Here is a 21,675-nt window from a genome sequence, read left to right as displayed (position 1 = left end):
TGGTTTAATATCCATATATTCATATACTAGTGAATTTTCCAGTTTTTGATATTGATTTCTAGTTTAATTCAGATGTGTTCAGAAAAGAGACTCTGTATGACTTACGTTTTTAAAAATTATATAGATTTGTTTTATGGTGTAATTTAGTTGTATACAGTGCAGACTGTTCTATAGCTATGAATAAAAATGTATCTTTCATTTAGGTGGGGAATTGAGACTTCTCTTTCATAAATTCTTCAGTGGCTTTCTTTTTTTTTTCCTTTTGTCTTTTGGGTCACACCCAGTGGTGTTCAAGGATTACTTCTGGCTTTGGATTGGCTACATGCTAGGCAAGCACCCCTACCCACTGTACTATCTCTTCGGCTCCATTTAATACTTTTTCTTTGATATTTTATTACTTCCAGATTCATTCTGTAAAATATACATACTTCTTTATTTATATATTTGGCTCAAATTTTCAAAATGTCCTTTAAATATTAAGTGTGCATTTCTTCTAAAACACAATCTTTGTAGTTCTGATGTACATAAGTGCCCATGCACGTGTTTTTATTTGTTACATTCACATTGCTGGGAAATATCTAAAGTTAAAAATTAAACATATTCTGGTGGAGTTCATGCTCAATTCAATCAGCCTAATCAGTGGCTGAAGTAACAGCAGTACTCCTACATTTAAAAAAATAAAATAAAAATAAACATATTCTTATTTTTTACTATTGTTTCTTTAATAAGTTTAATAAGTGGGAGCTACCCATTGCTCTATATTATATTTTAATCCCTCCACACTTTAATTCATTTATAGCACACAAAATGTGCCATGTTCATCAAAATGTGCTATGCTCATTGTGCATAGAAACTCTGGCAAAAGAGTGAGGGATTCATATAAACTTATAATTATTATTAAATGTGATATATGTGATAGTATGGAATATATAAAACACCACAGAAGAAGAATGAAAGGAGAGACCTTTTTGTACTGTTTAGCGAATTAATAAGAAGTTAACAATGTACCGTATTATTATTTGTACTTTTTAAAATAATTATCTATTAACTCAATTTGCAAGTTATCTAGGAATTATCTGTGAAATCCTAGTATAAGATCTAAACTTAATTGTTATATATAGCTTCAATTCATTATTCCCTAAGGCTAAGGTTTTAAAGTATCATACACTATAACTTCTTTATGATTTTCTCTTTTAAACACTTTAGTTATGGTTTATAAAAATATCATCTAGTTAGTCATTAACACATAAAGATTAGCTATTGACTGTATTTAGTATATACAAAATTTTTAAATGGTATGCAAATTGTCATTCTTTAGTAAAACAGAATAAATTATAAGTACATACATTAGAGCAAAGGAAGTTTATCTAATATTATAATAAATATGCTAGAAATCTTTTAAATAAATCTGATCTTCCACAAATATTGTAATTTAAATTTTGTCTCTGAAATTTAAAATAAACTATTTATGTGTGCAAAGCTATTAAAAGCAAAATTGCTATTTTTTATTTGTTTCCATTTTCCTTCTCTCTCTTCCATAATTCTATCACAAAATCCGTTTAGTTATTTCTAAACTCTCCCATTAAATACAATCTTAAAAAGTTCTATTATCTTACATAACCTGGTATTTTTTAAGTTATATTATGTTTATCATAAGTGACTGACTCTAAGCAAACTATTCTTATAATATTGTAATTATAAAAGATTCATTTTAAAGTCTAAGGCATTTTTGGTGTTTTTGTTACAACAGTTAAAAAGACATTTGCAAAGAGGAAAAACAGGGCTGGAGCAATAGTACGGGGGTAGGGTGCTTGTCTTGCAAGCAATCAACTGGATTAGATACTGTGCACCACATTTGGTCCCCCAAGCACTGCCAGGTGTGATCAAAGAGTGCAGAGCCAGGTGTGAGTTCTAAGCACTGCCAGGTATGGCCCCAAACAACATACAAATGTCACCAAAAAAATACCAACAAAAGAGAAAAATATTATCAATGTCCATTTTAAGTTTTTCCTTTTCTATGCTGAATAAGCAAATTATTTTTTTCTGTGGGCCAACTCAACTTCATTGTCTGCATACTCACTGTTAATTGTTATCAAAAATCTTTCTTCCTTCTCTATCTCTTTTCCTAATCAGATCCTCTTCCTTAAAAGATAAATAAAGATAAACATAATACAGTTCAAGAAACTTTTAAGCATTCACTGGGAAAAGGTTTTACTTCAAGAGCTTGAAATACCCCAAATTTAGAGTATCCCCAAATTAAAAGTATCAGTCTTCTCTTTAAAATGGGGGGATTGTAAATACTTAATAATCACAAAAAATAGAGGAGCTATAGTATGCCACAAAATAGCACAAATGACTCAAAAATAATCCCGTTGTTTAAATTTCTGTGAAAATATTAACTAGTATGTAATAGTAATAATGACTGACGTAGTTCCTCAGTCTCCTTATTTTCTCTCCTCTACAACATGTGTTCTATCTTTAGCCCTTCCCCTTTTACATTTCTTCTTTTCCTTTTAGACACTACTATCTCGTGGTTTTCTTCCAAGTTCTGTGAGCATTACAGATAGTTTATTTTGATCATGTAAATTAAGCATTTTGAGTGTATGTACAGATTCTTCTATTTATTCACTTGTCTAATTTATCTAGGAGAAAAGTTGCAGTCCTATAAATTATACTATCTACTAACCAGTGATTATCTTTTTTTTTTCTTTTTTGGTCATACCCGGCGATGCTCAGCGGTTACACCTGGCTCTGCACTCAGGAATCACTCCAGGTGGTGCTCAAGGGACCATATGGGATGCTGGGAATCGAACCCAGGTCAGCCGTGTGCAAGGCAAACACACTACCTGCTGTGCTATCACTCCAGCCCTGCCATTGATTATCTTATGAATAGTAAATAGTTCCTACTATTAATCAATACTCTAAATTTCTACTATACTATATGTTCAATATATATATTAGTCTACTAGATACAAATTGACATAACAAGAAACATGAAAATGTATACATATGATAAACTAAATACATTTTTCTCTTTAAATCTTTGCCTTTACATAAAACAACATTCTCTACTAAAAGTGCCTAAGTAAGTACATGTACATAATAATCTAAATTATACTTTTCTATGTTAACCAAGTCCATTGGATTTTGTCCACAATCATCTGTAGAAGTTACCCATTTTCCACAATTCCTACAATCATATTTTGGCCAGGGCTAAAAATTTTTTATCAGGAATTCTACTGTAGCCTCCTAAGCTTTTTCGCTGCCTCAGGCACATTAATCTTCTAATTCAGCTTTCTCAAATATACATCATTCTATACTATACATAAGATCACATGAATAAGACTTACAAATTCTTCAAAGGTATAAATAGAATGTTATTAATAAAATAACGCATCTTTTTTGCTTTTTGGGGGGGAGTCACACCTGGCGATGCTCAGGGGTTACTCCTGGCTCTGTACTCAGAAATTACTACTGAAAGTGCTCAGGGGACCATATGGGATGACGAGGATCAAACCCAGGTCAGCTGCGTGCAACGCAAATGCCCTACCCACTGTGCTATCACTCCAGCCCCCAAAAAGCGCATCTTAAATATCATGCATTGATCTCAGGGTTTTGCACAGATCTATGGCCTCAGAGCTCTGCAACTCTTGCTGTAAGATAAAGACACACTGTAAGAACATGAACAACAAAGTCCATCCCATCTGCATCAAACTACATTCATAGCCATATCTTTTCTGATATTGAGTACATAGTGTTCTTTCTTCTTTCAATGTCACTTAACAGTATTTTATATCTGGCTAAGACTCTGTCTCTATGTCCTCTGGAAACTCTTACTCATCCTTCAAGATTCAGCACAAATATTATCTCAGCTAACTAACTGGTTCTTTCAGGAAAGATTCATGCTGCTATCTCCTGTAACAACTCATAAAAGCCTCTTTGATAATCTCTTGCATTGCCACCAGTTAATTTTTGGAGCTACACCTTGGAGTATTCAAGGTCTTCTCCTGGCCTATGCTCAAGAAACACTCATGACAGGGCTCAAGGGATCACATGGAGTGCAGGGGTAGAACCCAGATCAGGTACACGGAAGACAAGCACCATACTCCCTGTATTACTGATCCAGTCCCAGCTGCTGTTTGCTTTTATTTATTTGACTACCTTCATTACACAGAGCTAGATACATGTAGAGACTATATTGTGTCTTCTTTTGCATCCCTGACAAAGTGGATAAACAATGAAACCCGCTTAAGTTTAAATGAATCTTCTCTTAAATGCATCTGCTTTATCACTAAATGTGATTCCCCTGTATAGTAGAAGTCAAGAAAATTAACTCTGCTACCATACTAAGGCTAGCAATGAGGGTTCTCTGTATTTTTGCTCTGTGTCTGTGACTCTCACTCACATAAAGTGCTGTTTCTTCATTTAAAAACAAATATGAAAATAGAAAGCTTAGAAATATGGTACCTTAATACTTTGAGGTTTCTAAAAATGTTTTGTTTTACCCTAGAGACAAAGCTTGAAACGCAAAACAATTTACATATAGAAGACAGAATGTATTCTAAATGATGAAAGTGATGATTAAGGGCCCAACTCACAGACAGTTTTTATGGCTCTGGCCATATAAGCCTCAATCAACATCTGTGACTCTATTTCTTTTTTAACCAGTTAAACCAACTCTCCCTGTTGGTCACCACAAATTACTGATAAGAGAACCTAGAGAGATAATGGAGATAACACTTTTGAAAGTCCATTATTCAACGTAATTCACTGAGCATCACAAGCCTAGTTATGAACTCACCAAACACAGTCCTTGCCGGCACAGATTCTCGGTTAAGCCAGAATGACACTTGGGAGAGAATGACAGTCATGATGCAAGGCAGATATGTCTGAATCACAAAATATCCAATTTTCCTTTTCAAGTGGAAATGAGCTGTCATTACAGTATATTCACCTGCAAGAAAAAATTTAAGAAGCTTAAGGAACTGTAATAGCCAATAGCTTCAACATTTTAGAAATGAAAGAGATTAGAGAAAGAACAGTCCCTGATTTAAAATAAAAGGACTGATCACCTGTATGACAAGAGAAATATGTAACCTTTAAATGCCTCCAGAGCATAACAAGAAGATTTAAAAGAAAACTTTAATAGAACCAACAGTTGCATTATATGTCCTATGGCAAGTTTTTCATTGCTTTCCCTAGATCATACTTATCGACAGGTGGAGGGGTGGGCAGAATTAATAAATCATCTCTGATCGTAGATTATTTAAATTATCTTTTTTTGTTTTAATACCATCCTATCTAGCTCCTGAGAAGCCAACCTAACCCTCCTGCAAAGTATGTGCTCCAGTCTTATTAGCTATTTCTTTAGTCCTGCTATTTCACATTCATTTCTTAAAAAATAATAAGGATCTATGAGTTACAAAATTATTAATGGTTAAATTTCAAGTCAAGACTATTAACTTCCCTATGTTTCCTATGTTCCTTTCTGTTAAACTCAGTATGTCACCTTGGTATACACATATAGATTTCAAAGTTCGGCGACTGTAGTTTGAATCTCCTGTTTTCAGTGTTGTTGAGTTTGTGATTTGGGTATACAGCTATATCACTGTGCTATAATAATTACCATTATTTCCCTTTCTTAACTTTCTTCCCACCTCAGTTTCTTTCCTCTTCTGTTCTCTCAGGGGTCAAGGATGATCTGAGCATATTCCCTTTTTAAAAGTTTTTAGGCTATACTTGGCAATGATCAAGGATTACTCTTGGGTTCTACACTCAGGAATCACTCCCGGTGGTGCTCTGGGGGCCATATGGGATGCTGAAGATAAAACCCAGGTCAGCCATGAACAAGTCAAATGCCCTACCTGCTGCACTATCTCTTTGGCCCATAGCCATCCTCCTAAAACATTGCATTCTGTATTCTTGATTCATCTTTCCAGTTTATGTTCTGTGTTAGGTTTTCCATTTTTAACACTGGTGAAATTAACAATCATGAAATTCTCCCCATTTTATGTCTCCTCTACATCTACTTTAGTAAGTTCTATCTGATTCTTAGAGATTCTGTTAGGTAATCCTTATAGTTTCTGTCCTTTCTACAGTTTCCAGGTTTTAATTATAGGCTGATGGAAAATTAAACCACATACCTTCTTTATTCTTAGATAAAATGACCTTAGAGAAAGCAATGGCTTTCCCAAACTGGCCAATAGTAATTATCCATAAATTAAAATGTTTATACAACTATAAATTATTCAAGATAGGAAGAAAAGGATTAGAAAACTAGTGAAATCATAACACTGAGGTTAATACTGGCTTGACTCTTAAACACATTTTAATATGTAGTATAGTTTGCACTAGTTTCTCAGACTTTAGCACAACATAGAATTGCCTTGGAATCTTTTTAATATATGATTCTGGACCAGAAAGATATTACAGGGAGCTAAAACTCTTGCTTTCTTATAGCCAACGGCTTGATCCCAGATACTACAAATGGCCCCCTTAGCTCTGCCAGAAATATAATTTCTGAGCACAGAGGCAGAAATAAATTTCCAAAATCAAAATAAGAATCAAAATAAATAAATAAAATACAAATCCTGACTTAGTAAATGGTCAGTACTGAGAATCCAAATATCTCCAAAATGTTCCTAAGCACAGTTATTACTTCTCACTCTTAAGCTTCAGGAACTAAACATTTTAAGTAAACTTATGCATTTCACTGACTTTAACCTATTACCTCTTTTCCCCTTATTTTAGGAATTATCTATTCCTTAGGCTCACTTGACTAACCTGTACTAGATTTTATTGTTTCCTTCCCAACTGACTGGCCCAACAGATCATACTGATTGAGGCGAGAGCCATCAGGAGCCACTTGTACTGAATCCGTTGCATTGTAAGTCCAAATGTAGGTGACCTCTGAAGTTGTATATGCATCTGTAGAAAATAAGAATAAAAGAAAATTAAGAACCCCCAATAAAGTGGAACATTAGCATTATGTACTTCATAAGACAGATGTACTATAAAAATTTATATTTGTAGATCACATTTTTTTCCTTTTTGGGTCACACCCAGCGATACTCAGGGATTTCTTCTGGCTCTGCACTAAGGAATCAATCCTGGCCATGCTCAGGCGACCATATGGGATGGTGAGAATTGAACCCAGGTTGGCCACGTTCAAGGCAAACGCCCCACCCGCTGTACTATCGCTCCAGCCCCTGTAGATTACGTTTTTAAGTTATACAGTGATGTTGAAATTAATGGCTTCAATATAGTTAATGTAAAATAAACAAGGAGAAACAATAATAGCCACGAGAATATTTTCTTTGCAACCACTTTCAGAAGTCAAACATTTTCTTTTAAAGACTGCAAAATGCTCTAGGTTCTGAGGTGGCTAAAAGAATCTTACCATAGTTCTATGGCATTAGATTAAGATCCTGTGTTAAACAGATTATTAATATCCAAGGTGCATTTAATCAGTGTTTTTAGAAATATCAGTCAAGAAATCATAATCATAATCCAAAATGATGTAGATTTCTGGACATAAAAAGGAGCTTAATTAAGAATTAAATGAAAACTTTCATGATACAATGCATTTCATTGGAAGACAATAAGTTGATTACTCTCGGAGAGCCCAGTATGCTACCGAGAGTATCTCGCCCGCACTGAAGAACATGTTAAATAAATGAGAATGCTATGGTTTCATCAAAGTTCATGTAAGACATGTTCAATTTAAAATTAATTAATGTATCAAAACTCCCTGGATTTATCTTTAATAGCCCTCCAGCCAAGCAGTGGATTATGAGGAAGATACAGAACTCAAAATACTGGAGGTGGAACTCCCTAGCTTACTTGGCCAGGGAGGCCGAATTTACATAAGAAAAGCGACCACTGCTGGAAGACATACAGCATATATTGTCATAGCCATTTTCTCATTTTCTCCTCTCTCCCTTTTTATTTGTGACTTGAATGTTGAATGTCCTATAGGAAACAGACCTCTCACTGTAGTCAAAGACCTTCCAATGTTGAATAGATGATTCTTACTACACAACTGATCTTTTGAAAAATGTCTGCACACTTCTGCCCCCAGGAAATCTTAAAAATATTATTTTCTCCTTATCCTTGAGCAGAACTAAAAACCACAGTGACATTCTTAATGGAAGGAAAGGTCAGTTGTCATTGGATGCATCTCTGCCTTTAACTCTATAGGACATTCTCCTGCCTTGTCCAAGATTTCTGTTGAATATTGTGTCGGGTTGTATTGGTACTTATCTTCCAAGCTCTAAGATCACAGATGAACTTGAGAATTAGTAAAAATAAAGTGAACATTTATAAGTTTGTGTCTTATTTGCTATGGGTTTTTTTTAATGCTTTGCTGATCTTGCGAACATCAATACTAAATGTAAATATAGTGAAATATATACTTTTCATATGTGTTCACATATAACCAGATAATCACACTGTGTGAAACATTTCGGCATATATTTTATTAACAGAGACATGTTAATATAGTCATCATATAAATGAATTATAGTTGTTTTTAAGGTCAAAATATTCAGTTACTCAATTAAACACTGATGATTATGATAATATTAAGTAACATAAGTGATGTGGCCAGCTAAGAATTCATCTGTAAATTACCAAATGGCTTATTTTGTTTCCTGCATGAAAACATATCATGGCTTTCTCTGAAATAATATTTTAAATGATGCAAAGTTTAGTGAGTTAAAAAGGCATATCACAGATGCCACTTTATATCCTAGGGCTTCAAAATAGTTCTTAGTTGTGAATAAACTGCAAAGTAATTACAATGACACCACTTTTGAACATTACTTTTAAACAAAAAAGAAAAGAAACTTCCATATGTAAAAGTTTTAAAAATAATTAGTAAGACACTCTAATTTACTATTACGAAAGATGAAAATCTGGATTTAGTTAAAATACGTTATAGGAAAATGCTTCAAAATTTGCTGTTGCTCACACTTTTAAAGTTTTGAGGTAACTATACCAGTGTTCATTCTTTTGCCTCAAGACCTACTGTGGCAAGGAGAAAGAATATGTAGATTTTATAACCAACATATCAGAAATGTTAACAAAGAAAATTAAAATCATCTAAAGATATAATGGTAAACAAAAAATTATATGTAGTTCTTATCACTTCTAGATATTGGCAAGCAAATATTTTCAAACACACAATACTATAGTACATTGTGAATATTCTAGTGCATTGTATATAGACTATATCACTATCACTATCACCCCGTTGTTCAATTCTCTCCAGTGGGCCCAGTATTGTCTCCATTCATCCTGCCACGTGCAAATGTAGCCTGATGACATATCGGGGGCTCCTTCAGGGTCAGGGGAACGAGGGCCATTCATTGTTACTGTTTTTGACACATCGAGTACGCCATGGGTAGCTTGTCAGGCTCTGCCGTGCAGGCAGGATACTCTTGGTAGCTTGTAGGGCTCTCCGAGATGAATGGAGGCTTTTGGGGCAGCTTCTAATCACCTTTACAGGTGTTCTAATCAGGCATGTAGGCGGGTATGATACTCTCAGTAGCCTGCTGGGTTCTCTGAGAGTGAGAACTAGAGAGTAAGAGGTCTTCCTTCTGAGAGCTTATATAGACTATAAGGTATTTAAAATTTGTTTAAAATATTTTAAGTGCATATTCTTTTCAGAAATGATATATCACATAATTTATATTTGGTATCCTAATGGCATTAACTTGTCCACTGAAAAATGCTTTTTCTTCTTACATCATTACTGCATCTTGAATAAACCACTTCTTCAGTATCAAGGCTTTTCAATTTTCTTTTTAATGCCACTTATGCAATGCAAATGAGGTTTTCTCTGCTGCATCTGCTGTGATTTTTTTCAGCATTATGTTTATGTTGTATAACATGATTGACTATCTTAAATAATTTTAGAAGAAATGCCAGTATTAAAGTGATGGTTTCCATGACAATAAAAGAATGCTTTGTAGTTAAACAAAGAAAAGCTTCTCAAAGAAAGTCAAGGGCTGACACCTTTTGTAAGAATGAACACAACACACAAGATTAAACTCCTCATTTCACAAAATGATATGGTCCTAATAATAATTAGTGGATTTGTATTCATGTTAGCCACCATGCCTCCCTTTTCTTTCATATGATAAAGTCTGTGGTTGAAAGTGTACTCTCCAATCATATCTATTTTTATTAAGGTGAGAGAACTGTTTTTCTGTTTAAGAAACAAAAAAGCATAAAGCTGACCAGATAGGGTAGATAAGATAATATAAGATAAGATACAGAGTAATATGCTTTTGGAAAGGCCAAGGAATCCAACCACTTGGATAAGAGGGAAGCTGCTTAGTTATGTCTGTGAATTTATCCAGAACTGTTCTGAATGCCTCATGAGCCCAAGGAGATAATTTGTCCTTATAACTTTTCAGTTATTTTAGATGAGTGAATGCTTTTGCTTGCCATATAAGCTATAACCCCAGTGACATAAAGAAGGACCAAACTGCAGAGAAAATTTTCTGAAATGTTTCATGTATAAGGAATGTGCCTACAACTAGTAATCCAGATATGGATGTCACATACTTCAAATTTTTCTGAGGATATAAGAAATCCCCTCCCATTAGTTAGAAAGTAGGAAGATAATCTATGCATATTCAGATTTCATGTCTGCCACTTATAACAGGATGATTGCAGTTTTAATCAGCAATAGAATCTGTCCTTTATAATTTATTCCTCTTTGACAATATTGGAACATTTATTTTACATATTTTACTATGTAAGCACTGGCAAAAGAAGGTAGCACTTAAAAAAGACATAGTCCTTACCATCAAAGAAGTTATAATATATCTTCTTTATGTTTATATTCATATTATAGAGTACAAAATCAATGTATCATAAATATTAACATAAAATATAAATTATATACTATATAGCATAGAAATTTGTAATAAATATATTAAATACTACAAATAGTCAATCAGGTTGTAATTTAATAACATGATTATGGTATAATGACATTACAGCGAGTAGGGCATTTGCCTTGCATGCAGCCAACGTGGTCGACCTGAGCTCGATTCCTCCACCCCTCCCGGAGAGCCCGGGCAAGATACCAAGAGTATCTTGCCTGCACGGCAAAGCCTGGCAAGCTCCCCGTGACGTATTCGATATGCCAAACACAGTAACAAGTGTCACAGTGGAGACGTTACTGGGCCTGCTCGAGCAAATCGATGAACAATGGGAGGACAATGACAGTGACAGTGACATTGAAAATATAATAGTGCTCTACAATTATTTCCTTGTGGCAAATCAGCATACATATTGCTTGTGGGTGGGGCAAATGTAAGCATTTCACATTATAAGAAGAAATTGTGAAGTTAAGATGTTTGCTGTCTAACCCTGGTATTACTAACCGAAAACATGTAAGTTCAGTCTCATACTTACAGCTCCCAAATTTCAGAGGACATGAATGCGCATCCATTGGAAAATCTTCCAAGTGCATTGGACATTCAGCTTGGACTGTAAGCCTAAAAGTCAAAATTCCACTCTTTGTTTAAGCAGATTAGAAAGTGAAGATAAGCCACTCCATATAGTTGCTAATAAAATCAACAAGGATGACATAGGACCTATGCAGCTGCATTTTTTTAGGGTAATTGACATGAATGCATGCTTTTGTTCTTTTACATGTAGATTATTCTCTTGAAGACATTAGCACATATAAAACATGAAGTTAAGTAATTATAGTTACTTCTAAAGAATAATTAATTGTTTTCTTTTGAAGTTTCTTTAGACTATATGCATTTTTAAAGGTATTTATTAAGATCGTATAGAAAAATTGATATTGAGAGTTTTTAAAAATGGCTCATGGTTGCCTCCTTAAAAATTATTTAAACTGCCAGTGAACCAGAAATATGTTTGTATATGTCTAGTTATAAATGTAAAGCAAGAAATAAATACAAATAGAGATGTATATCCTAGCAATATCTTTCTAAAATTAGACTGGAAAAATTACGGAAAAAATTATGAATACTAAGTATTTTTTTCGGTATCTACAAGATCACAAAGGAATAATCAGGGAAACTCATATAATTATTGGTCATTTCATTTCACACAAAAAGTGACAAAATGGGTACTAAATAAAAGGTTTTAAAAATCTCATGATGAATAAAACAAATGTGGACAATAATCTTTATTACATCAAAAAGAGGACTTAGGTAGAAACCAATGTAATCATTTCCCTGAACCTTATCACTGATTCAACCTACAGACATTGCCAGAGGGTAAAATCAACAGGGTCACTACACCTGTGTAGTTAGATTCAAAGTACAGAAGAGCTAACACTTGCACCTTAGGCAAAGATCATTTAGTAATGAGTCCTCAATTTTTTTTTTGAAAGATCAGACTGCTGGTATTTTCCCTCTTGAATAACTTTCACAACAGAAATTCACCAATTAATATATATTATGAAATAATGATATAAAAAAGATGACATGCCTAGCTCTCACTCTATTAACTTAATGGCATCAATGATTTAACTCTTTCCTGTGCATCATTTAGATTTGTGAATGTTTCCTTTAAGTTAAAAATAACTTATTTTAAAATATATTTATGCGCATGATTAAAATGGAATTCTGTTATAGTTCCAATAGTATATTTTTAAACGTTTAATAATGCATTACATGTAATTCATGATAAAAAGCTTCAAAAAGTTAGTTTGCTTTATTTTTCGACTTCTGTTATTAAAAAAATTGCATAATAATATAAAGAAAATTTTAAAAGAAAAATTAAAATCATGATACTAAAACTACTCCCTTAAAAATTTACTGTGAAAATTATGATAACAAAACTAATAAAACTTATTTAATCTTTATCTTTTTAATATTCAAGCATTTGCACAGCACCTTATCGGGTACTTTAATAATATTATGGAAAGACCATACATGACAATTAGGATGATCCTTTTTGACCCACAGATGTCTTAGCATTTAAAGGCATATAACAAACCTAAAAACATACCTCATTGTGTACAGCAGAGTGCCATCATCCTGAATTCTCAGAAGCTTATTTGGCATTGTCATGTTATGAGCAACTGATTTTTTCCCATTGTGAAAGAAGGTATCAGGAGTCCAGATTTTGCTTGCCATTAAGTTATTAAGTCGAAGGATGTTCATTGGGCCTTTAAATTTCAACCGCTCATCTTTCCATTTTTGCCGAAAGAAAACATCTATTGTATATTCCTAAAACACAAAATAGCATTCCGTTGTATATAATAAATGGTTTTAGTTACAACGACACTGTAGCATATCATAAAGTATGATCAAGGGTACTATATTAAGAGAATTAGATTTTGGATCATAAAGATAATGTCTTAGCAAGAAACGTTTCTACATATAACGGGATGAAGTATGGATGCTTATGTCATGAGCTACATACAGTTAGAAAAACTATAGACAATTTCACTTTACTCATACTTTAATAATTGAGCAAATAAAAGCAGCTTTAATTGCATCATATGGTGTAGGACAACCAAGAGAAGAGGCATGGTTGGGGCAGGATCTGGGTGGACTCTTAAGCAGTTTATCTCAATAAAGAATAGGAAAGCAGTCTTCACAGTGGCAGAAATTATAGAGCAGGAAAAAAGTTAAAAGGTAAGAAAAGAAAAAAAAGTAAAATTAAAAATTATCAAATGCACTTTTATCTCGTGATTATCTCCTATTCCCAATGCAACTATAAGAGTCGCATATTACTTTCATAAACCTAAAAAAAGATGCCTTATTGTTAGCAATAATGCATCAAGGATAATATTAATAGTTTTCCCCAATAAATTAGTTGTAAAATATCTGACAGTTTATCAGTTTATTACAATGCTTACATTAGGAATACTTTACAAATAAATTCTCAAGTTAATATGTACTTCATTTTTTTCATTTTAAAATCTTTTAAAGTATTTTGGTTCAAAATTTGTTTTTTAAAGCACAGTCAGTTACAAAGTTATTCATGGTTGGAGTTTTGACACACAATGTTCCATCCTTGATCTGACCATCAGTCTTAACTTCCCTCTACCAGTGTTCCCAGACTCCTAAACCCCCCCAGCCACACTCAGCTCCAGCCTACCATCTTGACAAGTAACTTTTAAGTTTGCTTATTAAAGCTAGGGTCTCATGATTTCAGTGTTGTTGACACTGTGTATTGGATATTTAGCTCTATCATTCTTTACATTACTGATGTACTTGAATCACCTTGACCCTGGCCCCATGGCTTCTCATTTAACTTTTCTTCCCTTGCTGTTCACTCTATTTCTTTATTTCTCCTCCCTCTGCTCTGGGGCCAAGGGTGTTCTAGGCATCCCTCTCATTAAATCATTACATTTCCTCATCCAGTAACTCAAAATACCACATGTAAGTGATATATGTTTTTCATTCTTCTGTCTCACTTTATTTAACAATTTAACATATCTTCCAGTTCCATCGATGCTGCAGCAAATGTACTTTCAAATATTCATCTGTAATGTAATTTCAAATATTCATGTTTCTCTCTTCCTGTTCTCTCTTCTCTTTTCCTATTTTCTCTCTCTCTCTCTCTCTCTCTCTCTCTCTCTCTCTCTCTCTCTGCTCATTCTTGGCTCTGTGCTTAGGGATAAATCCTGACAGTGTTTGGAGAACCATATACAACATGAGGAATTAAATGGGGTCAATAAGCTCTTATACATCTGTACTATCTCTCTAGCCCCCATACCATTTAGATAGGATACACAAACCACAATTGTGATCAATGTTAAGAAGCTATTGAATATTATCTTATTGTGCGTTTGCTCAATTACACACATAGCAACTAAAGTATTCAATTATACTACTGGGATTGGAATAAAAAAATGCAAGCAATGTCCTTTGAGAACAAAGCTATAAAGAATACAAATTTCAAAATGGGAATTTATCAGAAACTGGAAATTTCACTGAACTAAACTGTGTGTTTAAAGGGCAGATCACAAAGATAGTACATATATAAAAATAAAATCATTGCACAAATATTGATCAAGGAAATACTTCTCAAAACTGGAATGGATACAGAATATTAGCACAGACAAAAAGCCTCATCTGATAAGATTTTGTGCAAGTGCATGTTCACTCTCCCATAACCAAGTTGATTATGAATATATACTATTTAGATGTGCTTCCAGAAAGCAATGCATTTTACAGCTTTTTATAAAACTTCAAATTAAATTTTCCCATATCTGTAACACTCTGGCATAGTGTCTACTTTAGAGCCTATTGCTCAAAGGACTTCCAAAATCCCTACCATATATAAGGTACATAATGTTTGTAAACAGTGATTTTCAGGAACACAATTTGCTTCTGAGCATTTAGTGCCCCAGGTGTGTGCTGCTGCAGATCTATGGTACCTGACCTGACATTCAGGTCTTTCTTGGCCCACCCCGCCCCCAAAAAAGGCATTACTTTTATGCTTTAGGCAATTTTATCAATAAAACAAGTTTCCCACCTATCCAGGTCAAGAACTCTACCTATAACACATTTTCAATCCCTGGAACACCTGGAAAATGTGCACTGTAAGCTCTCTGTACCTTCCTACAAAGTTTTTTATTACTAAAATTATATAATGCAATTATAAACACATCCTCTGTCTACCAGTCAAGTTGTATTTCTTCATAAAATGCCTTAGGATGTTACCTGGGTATCATTTTATTTGTCCAGAAATATGAGAATATAAGGAATATTACAAATACCTCCTAATAAACACCAGCAGAAATATCATAAATATTACTGATATTTTTTTCTCTTCTTTCTACCCTTCCTCAAACTTTCCTAAGGAATTAATTTCCTTCAAATATATGTTTGTAATTCCACCCAAGTGTTTTTATCTTTACTACACACACACATACACACAAACACACACACACACACAAACATTCCATTCTGCATAGCACTTTTAGCATTTATATAAATGGTACCAAGTGATTGCTATTTATATACATTTTTAATTACATAATGATTTATTCATGGCAATGTACCTAGTATATTGATAAATTTTCATTGTTGTACAGCATATTTTTGCAAGCATATTTCATAATTTTTATTTTCTTGTTAATTCAATACTTTTCTATTTATGATTGTTATTATTATAAGCAATGATGCCAGAAACATTTATTCTTATACAGTGTTCTTAGTTTGTAGGTGTCAAAATTTAGTCTAGCTAATATCCAAGGACAGTAGAAACAAGGGCCAGGAGGAATGGTCCACGATTGTAAACTTGCCACAAGTGGGTGTGGGGAGAGGGCAGCTAGAATAAAGTGAACAGCTATGACAATGATGCTTGGAAATTATCGCTCTGAAGAACTGAGAGTTGAAAGTAGGTAAAGAGACAAATATGATAACCTTTCAGTACCAATACTGCAAAATATAATGCCAGAGAGAGAGAGAGAGAGAGAGAGAGACTCTCACAGAGGCAGATGTGTGGGGACAGAGAAAGTGGGAACACTGAGGATGTACTCTGGTGAGGGTTGGTGATGAAACATTGTATGATTGAAACCCAATCATAAATGACTTTGTAACTGTGTATCTCATGGTGATTCAATGATTTAAAAAAAAGTTAGTGTAGATGAGAGATCAACAAACTTTATTCAGGATTATTTAATACGCATTTAAATTTTCCCGGACAAGTATCCCAACTCTCATATTACTATGTAAAAGACTCCAAAAACAATACACAAATCGGAGTGGCTGCGTTCCAATAAAATTCTGCTCTCTAGAATATATGACAGATTAAATATTTAAAGAATTATTAGTATGTAGACTTAAAGAGACTTTATTTATTTTAATAAGAAAAAGTAAATACATTTAGTTTATTTAGTATCTCTATCATTTCTAGAATAAATTAACAAGTGGGGTTAATGGACCTTATTATAGAATGCATAACTTCAAAATAACCAGATGCTGCTAAATTAAGATCCTAAATTTCCTCTGTAGGGCATGATCTTTCTTTGCTTACTTTAGTATAAGAAAAATAGCTAATAACCATTATTGGTTTTAAAGGTGCATAATTCTACTGTTTGGATTTCTCAACTGAGTGAAAATTAATACATCTTTTGTCTGTATATAAAATACTCTAGTTTTCTATAAATTGCTAGTTTACTTAGTTTTCTTATTAAACTAAATGAATTATTTATAAGTCCTACATACTAATAATTTCTTAAATACTTATTTCAATAAAATCAAAAATATATTCCAAATACTATTTAATGCATTCTTGTATATTTTTTCTAACTTCAAGTTTAAGTTTGAATTTTAGCATTTAGGCTCTAGAATTTCTGTGAATCATGAGCTAAAGATCAAAGTTGTTTTTTGAATAAGAAAGCAAGTTTCAAGTGCCACAAATGGAATATTTTATTGTTCCCTCCAGGTATGCAATAAAATTTCTCTGATGTATAGCTCTGTTTCTGAAATTTATGTTATTTACTATTGTTTGTCTATTCTTAAGTCCATTGCAAAGCCATGGCTAGTAAAGTTACAAACTAATTGTAATCGATAGCATTTTCATTATTGTTCAGTAAAAGATAATTTTGTAATTTCATTTAATTTTTTTTTGTAAAAAATATTGTCCTCCCGTTGTTCATCAATTTGCTGGAGCGAGCTGGCCCAGTAACGTCTCCATTGTGAGACTTGTTCTTACTGTGTTTGGCATATCGAATACGTCACGGGTAGCATGCCAGGGTTTTGCATGCAGGTGAGATACTCTCAGTAGCTTGCCGGGCTTCCAAGAGGGGCAGAGGAATTGAACCCGACTTGGCCAGGCTGGCAAGGCAAACACCCTACCTCTGTGCTATTGCTCCAGCCCCAAAATATTATGTATTATTGGTTCTATTATTGATTTTATTGGCCTATTTATATATTGCCATTAATATTCAATTTGCTACATTTTAAATAAAGTATTATGTTCTGAAAAAACCATTCTTGGCAATTTGTTGAAAATTTTGAGAATTTTTTTAAAATCCAGCTATCTTCTTTTCAAACTTAATTCAGTTATGTTCATTGTGATTACCAATAATAGATATTTCCTTCTGGTTTACTGTGAAAATTAAAATGAAAGTTTTTAAAAATTCTAGACTTTCATTACAATCAGATGATGAAAAGTTAAAGGACCCGGGAACATTGGAAAAGATGAGTCATAAAATAACACACAAGAGTAGAGGGAGAGAAAAGTATCAACCTAAGAGAAAAGAAAATTTAGAGATTAACAGTGACAAATAGTGATGAAAGATAATAAGTTTGAAACTGGAAATTATGGAAGCCAGACACAAACTGAGGAGTTACGAAAATGTAGAAGTAAAAGTGCTCCAATTCTGAAACTGTGAGATCCTACCAGTAAAGGGAACCACAGTTTAATCTTTAAAACTAAGAGCATATATGATATTAATTAACTATGACTATGTTAAAAAAATACCCAAAATATAGCAGTTTAAAAGAGCAACCACTTATAAACTAGGAAATCATGACTATTCGGGGCCATTAATGGCTGAACTTCCCTCTGGGATAAGTCAATCTCAAATGGGCTTGGTTATAAATCTAGAAATTAGCTAGAAATCAGCTAGAAATTAGCTGATCTGAGCCACCATCATGTAGGACCACTAAAGTAAGTCAGCTCCATCCAAATGTCTCCATCCCCCTTTATAAACCATTAGGCTACTCAAGACTTGTCTTTGCTTACATTCTATTAATCACAGAAAATCATATAGTTGATCTTAACAATAGTAATAGAGCAGATTAGGTAAATTTTTATGTACATTATTTTAAAACTTAGTACAATAATCAGTAGTAGCAAGCAATAAATTTCAATACTTGAATATGCACATATTTTAACTACAATAACCATTAAGACAGGTTTTAAATGATATGAATTTATATTCAACTTTTTGATTGCTATGTTACAAATTGCTTAAGGAAGACATTTATAAAAACAAAGAGCTTTTAAATATATTGTTAAATATTTTCATGAATAGCAATCTGAAGAGGGAATAAAAAGAAAATGATTTCGCTACTCAGTATGATAACCATTTTCCAAAATATATGCTTTAATCATCTATTTTCAATTTCTACTAAAGCTCTTATCTTTAAATATTTTAGTATGTTAGTATAAAACATATATGTATGTAAATGCATAAATAAATATAGATGAATTACCCTATGATTCTACTCTTGGTATTAAAACAGAAAGAAGAGAAATTAGTTGAGTTAAATTGCATTTATTCCAAAAAATATGTAAAACAAAATGCCATATTATTTGCATGTAATATCCTTTCATGTCATTTAAAAAGTACACACTCAATGTTTGAAAAGAATAATCTTGGGGCTAGAGAGATACTATTGCAGAATAAAGCATTGCCTTGCATACAGGTGACAGGTTTGATTGCTGGCACTGCATATATTCTCCTGTGTACTACCCAGGAGTTATCGTTGAGCACAGAGATAAGAATGATCCCTGAGCACAGTACGGTGTACCACACCCCCGAAAAATATTCTTGTGAGGATCCTTATGATATTCTTCAATGTTTTCATAAATATAAACTAATATAATAATAACTTGATCTATCTAAGAAAATTGCCGGAGAATTACAAATAATATACATATGAGTCTTATGAACTGAACTCCTCAGAGAATACGAGAATATGTAGCAAGCAAAAGTAAATAAGAAAATGCAGAACGATAAAACAGTAATCAAGTGTGACCTAGGATCAGTGGATGCAAAACTGAGTGACAACAAAAAGTTAAATTATCTATACCATAATACCGTTAAATATTTTAAAATTTTCTCACAGGAAATTTAATCCAAGTAATTCTTTTAACAGATAAAGTTAAAGATTTATGCAGTGAATTTCCAAGATTGTTAGGGGAAGAACCAGAGAAGCAGCAGTTCCTAATTTAATGTTTTAATACCCCTAAGTATAATTTCTATGATTTATACTGAAAACAAGAATACTGTTTTCTATTGCACTGTTTATTGTATTAGCATGATTTCAAGCACATACTAACTTAGGGAAGATAGCTTTTTTTTTAAGTGCCTAGATCATTAATTAAAACCTGTGTTTGTGGCCAATTTCTGAAGAATTATTTCTACTCAATAAAACATAAGCAATTTACAGGGCCACTTTTGGAGTAATTTATGTTTTACTTTGATTTATGGAGTGAATTTTAAAGTAATAAAATTTGTTTCATTACATCCTCTGTGCATATAAAACCTAGACTCCTACAAGTAAGTTTCAGAAAGTCTGCTATATTACAAAAAGAAATCTAGTATGTATAGCAGATACGTTACAATAAAAGAAACAGCATTCTTGACTATACAACAGTCGTTTAGATCAAGCTTTATAAGTGAGACTCAGAGGGACATGCATAATAATTTTCACTCAGTGTTGGCACTGAAAGGGGGCGGGGAGAGGAGAAAGAGAGAGGCAGAAAGAGAGAAAGAGAAAGAAGGAAAGAGAGAAAGAAAGAAGGAAAGAGAAAGAGAGAGGGAGAGAGAGAGAGAGAGAGAGAGATGATAGTCAAAACAAGTGACAGAATTGCCAAAAAATTCAATGAGTAACTGATCATCACTAAACCCTATTATGCAAAAAAGATTACATAGAAATAAAATAGCATAATATCACTGAGGCTATTCTGACCATTTCAGACCACTGATCTCTGGACTTTTTCTTTGGAACTAGGATATGAGCAATTTCACAAAGTTATAGAATATGTTGTAGATTTAATTCTTATAGATTATTATATTTTATGTAATTTAAGTAACCAATATAAGGTCAGAGAGACAGTACAGGAGGTAGGGGTCTTTGCCTTGCATACAGTCAACCCGTTTGATACTAAGTATCACAGATGATCCCCAAGTACTTCCAGAAGTGATCCCTAAGACGAGACCAGGACTAAGTTCTGAGCACTGAGAAGTGAGAGTCAAATCCTTCTCCTGGAAAAAGAATGTATGGAATGTGATTGATAGTTCTATGTAAAAATAATTCACTGATAAAATGGATAAATTCCACTTAAAGCCATAGCCATCTTATTGAATATGGAGAAGTATCCCCATTTCACACATTGGAAAGCTGTATTTATATAAAGAAAACTAAGTGAAACAATTGAATTATGCTTTTTGGGGGTAGGGGTTGTTAAATGCAAACCCACCAACATTCTTAGAGGTGGCACATCAAAGTGAAATTTCCTTCCTTCTGTTCTTTCTTCCTCCCTTTCTCTCTCTTTCTTTTCTTTCTGTTCTTTTTGTTCTTTCTTTCTTTCTTTCTTCCATTTTCAAGAGATAATTCAGTTGTAGGTAAGGCTGGAGTGTTAAGTGTCAAGGTTTCCTTTTCATGTTTAAAAACAAGCTCAAATATAGTTCAGAGGCTACAACAGCAATAAAAATTGATTTTTATAAAATAAGTGTAGAAGCCAAAGCGATAGCACAACGGATAGGACATTTGCCTTGCACACAACCGAACCGGCCAACCCAGGCTCAATTCCTCTGCCCCTCTTGGAAAGCATGGCAAGCTACCCGTGACGAATTTGATATGCCAAACACAGTAACAAGTGTCACAGTGGAGACGTTACTGGGTCTGCTAGAGCAAATTGATGAACAACGGAAAGACAGTGACAGTGACAGTGAAAGTGTAGAAGCATGGATTTGGGCACTGA

At 33.4% G+C, this 21,675-nt stretch overlaps 1 protein-coding gene across 3 annotated transcripts in view; it reads right to left on the bottom strand.

Moving 5' to 3' along the window:
* The window catches only part of GABRA2 (gamma-aminobutyric acid type A receptor subunit alpha2), a 130,213-nt gene that overhangs the window by 42,352 nt on the left and 66,186 nt on the right, over positions 1–21,675 (bottom strand). For all 3 annotated transcript variants that reach the window (XM_056111119.1, XM_056111118.1, XM_056111120.1), the window contains exons 5-8: positions 13,003–13,223; positions 11,431–11,513; positions 6,784–6,927; positions 4,802–4,954 (exon numbers count right to left, since the gene is read on the bottom strand). In XM_056111119.1, coding sequence (XP_055967094.1) covers positions 4,802–4,954; positions 6,784–6,927; positions 11,431–11,513; positions 13,003–13,223 — 601 coding nt within the window. The remainder of the gene's footprint in view (positions 1–4,801; positions 4,955–6,783; positions 6,928–11,430; positions 11,514–13,002; positions 13,224–21,675) is intronic.

Source organism: Sorex fumeus, unplaced genomic scaffold (genome assembly GCF_029834395.1).
Source record: "Sorex fumeus unplaced genomic scaffold, SorFum_2.1 ptg000013l, whole genome shotgun sequence".
Taxonomy (NCBI): domain Eukaryota; kingdom Metazoa; phylum Chordata; class Mammalia; order Eulipotyphla; family Soricidae; genus Sorex; species Sorex fumeus.
The sequence above is the reverse complement of the archived record's forward strand: the minus strand, read 5'-3'. Positions and strand labels throughout refer to the sequence as shown.